The sequence below is a fragment of the Panthera uncia genome (assembly GCF_023721935.1).
Source record: "Panthera uncia isolate 11264 chromosome A3 unlocalized genomic scaffold, Puncia_PCG_1.0 HiC_scaffold_11, whole genome shotgun sequence".
Lineage (NCBI taxonomy): Eukaryota > Metazoa > Chordata > Mammalia > Carnivora > Felidae > Panthera > Panthera uncia.
The window spans coordinates 4,555,234-4,563,402 of record NW_026057578.1 but is presented as its reverse complement, the minus strand read 5'-3'; the positions used below and the strand labels follow the sequence as shown (position 1 = coordinate 4,563,402).

The window sequence follows — 8,169 nt, the reverse complement described above, 5'->3', positions numbered from 1 at the left end:
GCTGATGTCTAAGCCGGCTGCCGAACAGAAAATAATGATTCTTCTGTGACATGACTCGGTGTGCACACGTGTGTGTACTTGGCGGTGTTTACGAAAGGTATATGTGTACATAAAATGCTTACCAAGATGGGTGATGTCATTTTAGAGGTGTAAATAACAAGAAATAGGCTTGAGCAAAACTGATCTTACAATTGCCTGAGAATGTAACACTTCATTTCCGCACTATGAAATGGCTAGAAATTGATTTTTTTTTTTTAAATCCAATTAAGCCTCAAGGTTGGTTATCCATTTAAAAGGTCGGCTGAGTTAAACAATGACAGTACCGTCAGTTCATGCTAATAATTAAATTGACACAGAACTTGAGCGCTTTCCGTCGTGCCTCGTGGAGGCAGACATCCTGTGTGTTGCACAAAAATGTAAGGCAGAAGTCACCCCCCCACCCCCACCCCGTCCCCACCGGGGTGCCCGCACGCCAGCCGACCGTGAACCCTGACCGGGTCAGTCCGCAGGCCCCGGCCGCCTTCCCTGTGGCTTCTTCCCCTGGGATTCCCACAGAACACCCTGGAACGCCCTGGTGCCCACTCACCTCCCATCTCCCCCTTCTTCCGGCCCCGGGGCTGTTGGGAGGCGGAAAGTAACCTCGTTCAAAGAGAAAAAAGAGGGGGCTCTTAGCACGTGTACCCTTGGTGTACCCACGAAACGACTCGATTTCACGCGCTGCCGAGTTTCTAATGGGACAAATAAATCACGTCTTAAAAATAGTACTTTACGGTGCGTATTGACCCTGTGTTCCCAATGTGTTAAGGAAAAGACTTCAGAATGTCTTTTTATGGTGCTCATAGGTGATGTTCAAGTATTTGAATTTATGAAGGTGTGAGGCGAGCCAGGAACCTGATTGGAACACTCTTTACCCTGTTGGGGCTGTAGCGTCACTCTTGTTTTGTAAATTGCCGAGAAGGGATAAGTGATCTTATTTCAAATCTAGCATTTTAACCTGCATCGTAATGTGAGTAAGGTTGCATCCGTTCAGTACTTTCCATCCGTAACTATGAGCCACCCTGAAAGATGGAACCTTCCAGAGTTAGTGAGAAAAAAATTGTATTGAAGTTCCCTCTCGGGGCCCTTAAGGCTAACAATTCCCGCTTAGCATTTTGTCCCCCACCACACCCCCTGCCTCACACTCCTCAGCTGCCAAAATCCTCAGCGACAGATGTGTGCTCCTGTCTTACTTTCCCAAAGATCCACGGTTAGCTAATGCCGATAGACATGTTGCTCCACACAAGAGTGTTTCTGAGGAAAAAAATGGGACTCAGGGTTTTTCAATATTGAATCATTTCTTTTTATTAAAAAATATATATTTTTTTTATGTTTATAAATGAGACAGAGAGAGACAGAACATGAGCGGGGGAGGGGCAGAGAGAGAGGGAGACACAGAGTCTGAAGCAGGGTCAAGGCCCCGAGCCGTCAGCACCGAGCCCGATGCGGGACTCGAACTCACGAATTGCGAGATCATGACCTACCTGAGCCGAAGTCAGAGGCTTAACTGACTTGAGCCACCCTGGCACCCCGAGATTGAATCATTCCTGATGCACTAGAGAAACATGCTACTTAAAAGGATCCTGTAAGTGAAGGTTCTCCTAAAGAAAAGATTTCTTGATCAAAATAAACATTTACCCCCTCATTTTGCTTTTCTGTACACCTTCTTTCCCATATGCTAAGTTGCTGCAAGGGATGTGGAGCCACGCCCGGCCTGTTAATTACTTCTCGATTCCTTCCTGCGGGGTCACCCCGTCCCCAGGTCCCAGGTCTTCCATGTGCCCTTGAAGACTTCCGCGGCGACGGAAATAATTTTGCTGGTGTTCAGAGTAAATAAGAATGTGGTCCCCGAGACAGGAGGGTTATTACTGTCCGACCCCGCGGCCTCCCTGGGAGGATAATTTAGGCCCAGAGCAGCCAGCTCAGATCCTCATTTTCTGGAAAATTCCTAAAAACTGATGTTAGAAGGAATGCTTTTTGTTGTTAATAAGCGGTGCCTCTGGTACATTTTTATTAATGTTCTCTCATCCCACTGATACCAGAAGGTAAGAAGCGCTTTAGAGGAGATTGCAGAATGTGCTTTTCAAATATCCGTGAATACGTATAAACGCGTTTTGTTTTGTTTTGTTTTTTTTCAAAAAGAAACAGGAAGGATAAACCAACACCCGATAAAAATGGTCACCTCTGGGGGGAGGGGGGAGGGGAAAAGGAGTAGAAGGGACAGGGAACATCTTTGAGCATTCCTTCATGCGGTTTCAACACTTGAACCACATAAATGTTGTTCGTGGGGCGCCTGGGTGGCGCAGTCGGTTGAGCGACCACCTTCGGCTCAGGTCACGATCTCACGGTTCGTGAGTTCGAGACCCGCGTCGGGCTCTGTGCCGACAGCTCACGGAGCCTGGAGCCCGCTGCGGATTCTGTGTCTCCCTCTCTCTCTGCCCCTCCCCCGCTCATGCTCTGTCTCTCTCTGTCTCAGAAATAAATATTAAAAATAAAGGAATAAATAATTGCTGTTCGTATTCAAAAAAGAAAATGAAAAAAATGAAAACAGCAAGCCCTTCAGTTCAATACAAACAGAGGCACAGTGACGAAGGAATGAGGTGAACACACACACAAAAGCCAAGTCAAGTGTTGCCCATCCCAGTGGGGTAATGCTGAGAACAAAAAGAAAGAACTCTCCAACTTGAGGCGGTGGGTTTGTTGCCACGAATGCTATGGAAAGAACACTCCAGTAGCCACAGAAGGGTGACCGGGGCCTCGGGGCCTCACTGTGGGAGAAGGAAGTACAAACATAGGGTGGGGCACGTGAGGACGAGCCCAGTAACACGAGCTTCGAATCAGAGGAATCCGTGTGAACCCACAATGTTAAAAACAAACAAACAAACCCAAAGCCTCCTTCTGTCTACCAAAAGGATCAGGAACAGCGACAGCTGAGGAGCACTGAGCACACTTCCCACGCAGCACTGGGTTTCCAGATGGGAATCTAAATGGCCATTCCCCCGATTTCAAGAAGACAGGGCTCCCATGAGGCCTGGCAGACTCTTGATTTGGGGCAGGGAAGGAGCAGAGGGAGCCTGGGCATCATCAGCTCCTTCCAAAGAGGACAGAAGTCCTCAAAGACGGAATAGTGACACGTGGAAAAGACACGGGGGAGGGGCACCCGCGTGGCTCCGCGGGCTCAGGTCATCATCTCGCAGCTCGTGAGTTCGAGCCCCGCGTCTGGCTCTGTGCTGACAGCTCAGAGCCTGGAGCCTGGTTCGGATCCTGTGTCTCCCTCTCCCTCTCTGCCTCTCCCCCGCTCACGCTCTTTCTAAAATAAATAAACACTAAAAAAAAAAAAAAAAAGACATGGGGGCTGGTGTGATGGGGCCCTGGCTGGCCTGAGTAGGGACAGTGACCGTGAAAAATCCAGACATAGGGGCACGGCCGGTCCCGGAGCCCATGGCCACCGCTAGGGCACAGGCCCATTTTTTGGGTTGATCCTCCACTGCCACCATCTTGAAATTCTCTTTTGACAAAGAGGCTCTTGTGCTTTCCTTTCTGCACCAGGACCCTACAGATTATGTGAACTGGTCCTGGGGACAAGGGGAGGCAGGGAGGTCGCTACTCAAGACTTCCAGGTGGCAGGTGTGGGAGGGATGATCCAGCTAGAAAAATCGCCGTGTTGCAACCAATACTTGATTGATGCAGAGATCGTCACTGGCTGTGAAAGCTTTGGGGGGAGAGGTCAGGAAACAGAACAGGTCACAGTCTCAGAGCGTCCATGCACTTTGAAGAGGAAACCGAGCTGAGCGCTATTAATTACGAAGAGGGAAATGGACCTTTACCGTGAAGAGATCCGGTCAACCCTGCTTATACCCAACAACCCACCTTGACTAGTAACAGGAGACACCTGGGTTACGTGGTTCCTGATGAGGCGCAGTGGGAAACACGACGTGTTTGACGCGAATCTAATAGTAAGGAAACACTCCTACGAATCCAGGCCGTGGGTCCCTCTATGAAACGTGTTAATGTCGGGAAACACAAAGGCAGGGATTGTTTGGGATTCAAGGAGACCAAAGAGAATGGACAACCAGGCGGAAGGCCTCGTCTTTATTTGGGTTCTGGATTTTAAAAAGGCAATGAAGGACATTTTGGGGACAATTAAATGCATTTCAGTGTGGACTGTAATAGTATAGCTTCAGTGTTCATTTTCCATGGGTACGATCGGGATATTATCGTGATTATATGGGCTCGTGTCCTTGTTCCTAAGAGATACACGCTGACGTATTTAGTGTGTTTAGCGTATGCAACCAACTTTAAATAGTACAGGAAAAGACATATGTCCATGGACACACACACATACATCATATGATCCAGGTAAAGGGTAAACAAGTGTTCACTATTTGTTTTTCAACTTTTCCAGAAGTTAATGCATTTTTCAGAATTTCTAGAGAAATGTGATTTTCATGGCTATTAGTTCATTTTCAATCCTTCAGGGAACATTTGGCACAAATCTTCTGGGTGCCGTGCCTGACACAGGATTTACAAAGGGTAACTGAGGTGCTCCCTGACACCCAGGCACTTACGGTGTGGCGAAGGAAGACGCAGACACGCACAGCACAGACCACGTTCTGCGAGGTCACGCGGGTGTCACCGTCTGTCCGTTCACTGGGGGCTCACCGCCCCACCGGCTGCTCCTGGAGCCAATCCTGCCTCCCTTCTGTCTGGGCGTGTGAAGCAGACCGTTGTCCACCAGGAATGAACCCTACCTTGCTTTCATGTTAGTCTTGACTGAGGCACTTCCACTGGCTCTGTGAGCCGCGAGTTCAAGTTCAAACAACGTGGCTCAGCGTACTTCTCACGCACGCTTTATGTGTGCACGTGAGCTTTTGACGGTTCTGAATGGACCGTGCTCTTCCGGACTGTGAGCCCTCGCATGAACAAACCCCTTACCGGGGATCAGACTGCCTGGGACACCTCGGTTTGTCCTTGGCCGTCTCATCCCAGCTCAGTCTTCCCCAGGGACTGGATTTCTGAGTTTTACCACCCTCTTTGCTCCCGCAGCTCTGCACACACGCACGCATGCACATCCCCACACCCCACCGCTGCCACACACACCCACGTGCCATTGGACCCCCAAAGCCTGACCAGGCCTGGAGCCCTTGGGAACTGATGTTCAGTAAGTATCTGTTTGGACGAGCGACGATACTAGAAAGAACCAACAAGCGCTCCGAGGGGAATGAGTATTTCTCACATCAGAATAATGGAATCTGGGAATCTTGTGGCAATCAGTCTAAGCAGGCATCAGAGGGGGTTTACTACAGGCGTGAAATTAACAGATAAATGCGCATTTCATACCCCCAGAGCCATCTTACAGGGCATGAGCTCAGAAACGTGTTTTAGGATGTGAACGGCACCAAAAGCTTCCTCCGGAGTCCTGGGAATTTCATTCGGATTTCTTCCAGTTTTAGGGCTTGTTTCCCCAGCTGCTAAAGCCTGAACGCCCGGTTGAATTCGGGATGAGTCACACCCCATCAAAAACATACGTTACTTCTCGGGTTGCGTTAAAGATCTGGTAAGTTGTTTTAAATTTTTCATTTTTTCGAAGAAAACGAAGTTGAGGTGCATTTTTCATTGACAGTGAAATATATACTAAGCTGTGGATTAATACCTTCGTAAAAATGTATCTAAACAAAGCGCTGCCTGCCTTATTTATGTTGGAGTCCGTCAAGTCTGCGGTGCAAAGGGTAAGTACTTTCCTGGAATATATTTGTATCTGTCACAAGCTACATCTTGAGGAAACTGGCAGGCATTTGAAGTGAAATAACTCCTTAGCGGTCTGTTTAGTTTGGATTTCTTCGACTCGGGGTGGGGGGAGGGGACGCTTGGAAGGCAAAATCCGGACTATCTGCTCCTAACAAGCATCTAGCATTTTCCCTGGCTCTGTGTATCGCGAGTGTTCTCTAAACGCCTGTTGGGTTGGGTAATCTTGTTCATCCTGTCTTGGGGCTGTTGGGGTTATTCTCCTCTTAGATACGAAAGAATTCTCAAAGGAAAGAGTCTCTAGAATGATCTCTCTGCCAGCAGTTTCTCTGCCCCTCCAACTCCCTGCACTCAAACCTGCCAGAGCCGCCTTGCTAAAAGCGTGGCTTGGATCCTTCCGCGGGCAGAAGTCTCTGGAGTGAATCCCCGGCTTACAACCGCAGCCCTCTCCTTCCCTGTTCCCTGGGACCCTCTCCTCTCCCCCCGCCCCTCCCCCACCCCCGGGATTCAGAGCCCGGTGGACACGTGGCCACTCCGGGTCTGGGCTCTCCTCCCGGGTTTCTCCCCCCTCAACGCCTTCCCGGCCCTGTTTCTGTGTGCCATTTCACCCTCCAGGACAAAGCCCCCGGCCCTCCCCCTCGGAGAAGATCCCCCTCGGCCTTCCCCCCCACTGCTGGAGTGCCCCGTGCCTCTCTGCAACGTATTTGCAAACAGAAAAAAACAGCCATAGATCTTCATACGGAGCTCTTCTCGTACCCTTTACAACGTGTGAAAACATTCAGCTGCTGTAAAACCTTTGGAGGAAAATAAGATCCAATTAGCGTCGACTTTCATGTGGGGAAAGCTGAGGGTTTTCGAAGGAATCCCTTTCGCTGATTCAACAACTGTTTTTCTTTCGGCACCTGCTCTGTGCTGGGCCCTGGAGCAAAGAGACTCAAGTCTCCAGAATGCTGACGCTCCGGTCTGGAGGGACCACCGGGGACCCTGCACCAGGGACCGTGACTCAAAACTGACAGGGACGAGGAAGCTGTGGCTCGCGGGGGGCCTGGCCAGCAGCCGAGAGCCTTGGATGCCGAGCTAGGGGAGATGGCTTGGGTAATTTTGAAGGTTGATAATGAAAGAAACTCAACAGGGGAAAGGTGGCACATGAAACTAGCGTGCGGTAACAGAGAGGGGTGCCAACGGGCCCTTGAGCAATCAGGATGTGGGCAGGAGCCTAATTTTTAAATGAGCGTGGGTAGCGCTTCCTCATCCGGGTCATCACTCCCTGAGCCTTGTATCTGAGCTGCAGCGGGAGCTAAGACCCTTCCCAACCAGACACCCACCATCCACCCCATACCCCGGGGCCCCTCCACCACCCCACCACATGCCCCCCAGGCACTCTCCAGGTGTACCCCCCCCCTTGCCTAGCCTTCCCTCCTCAATGAGGGGTGGCTCGGGTGCCGTCCTGGAAACCACCCGCTGCCCCTCCTGTGGTCTCGTCGCCTCCTCTCTCCCCAGGCGGGGTGGGAGGCTGTCAGATGACCCTTCCCGCCGAGGGGGTGGGCTGAAGAAGGGCCCTCCAGGGGACAGGGCCACGCCTGAGTTTATAACTGGCCATCCCAGAAGCAGTAACCTGGATGGAAACCCACATAATGACAGCCTACTCACATCCAGGACGCTGCCTGGAAAATAGTGGGGAGCCGATCAACGAACCCATCAAGCGAGGAGGAAGGAACCGATACTGCCCAGCAGGCCAGGCAGTGGGGCCTTGTCTAAGTCAGGGGCTGGCAAGGGTCCAGGCATCACCCGCGAGTGCAAACCTGACAGGTTGGGGGGGGGGGGGGCGTGGGAAGGGCACGCACCTGCCAGCCTAGGGTCACCCAGGACCACCGCTGGCAGCTGGGCCTGCTTAGGGCTCATCCAGACTGTGGTCCAGTGGGAGCTGCGTGGGTGGACTTGAGGTTGGGCCTGGGTCGTTTCAGGATATGCTGGAGGTCAGGGCCACCAGGGTGTGCTGGGGCTGGAGGCCAGGGCCTCTCCCTGGAAAAGCTATCCCGAGAGCTCTGTTTCCCTCACTTTGAAGGCAGGACCCACTGGGGGGCCTGTGGGGCTCAGGGCCTGCTCGGCGGCGGTGGGGGCGGGGAGGGGGTGGCCCGCCGGGCTTCGGGGCCCGCCCCGGGATCGGGGCTGCTGGGTTTTCGGGCCCGCCCCGGGGATCCGGGCCTGCCCGGGGGCCTGCAGCCTGCCGGCATCTGGGGCCTACCCCGGGCCCGGGGCCGGGCTGCCGGTTGGGCGCCTGCCAGGCCGGGCCTGCAGGTCGGGGCCCGCCCCGGGGTCAGGGCGGCCCGCTCCGCCCCGCCGGCCCGGCGCCCCCTCGCGCCCCGGGCGGGCCCTGCACGTCTCGCG

General features: G+C 52.5%; 1 protein-coding gene across 1 annotated transcript in view; it reads left to right on the top strand.

The window, feature by feature from the left end:
* Positions 1–6,927: 6,927 nt before the first annotated feature.
* The window catches only part of NPEPL1 (aminopeptidase like 1), a 23,100-nt gene continuing 21,858 nt past the window's right edge, over positions 6,928–8,169 (top strand). Inside the window, exons 1-2 of the mRNA XM_049650555.1 lie at positions 6,928–6,985; positions 7,725–7,729. Coding sequence (XP_049506512.1) covers positions 6,928–6,985; positions 7,725–7,729 — 63 coding nt within the window. The remainder of the gene's footprint in view (positions 6,986–7,724; positions 7,730–8,169) is intronic.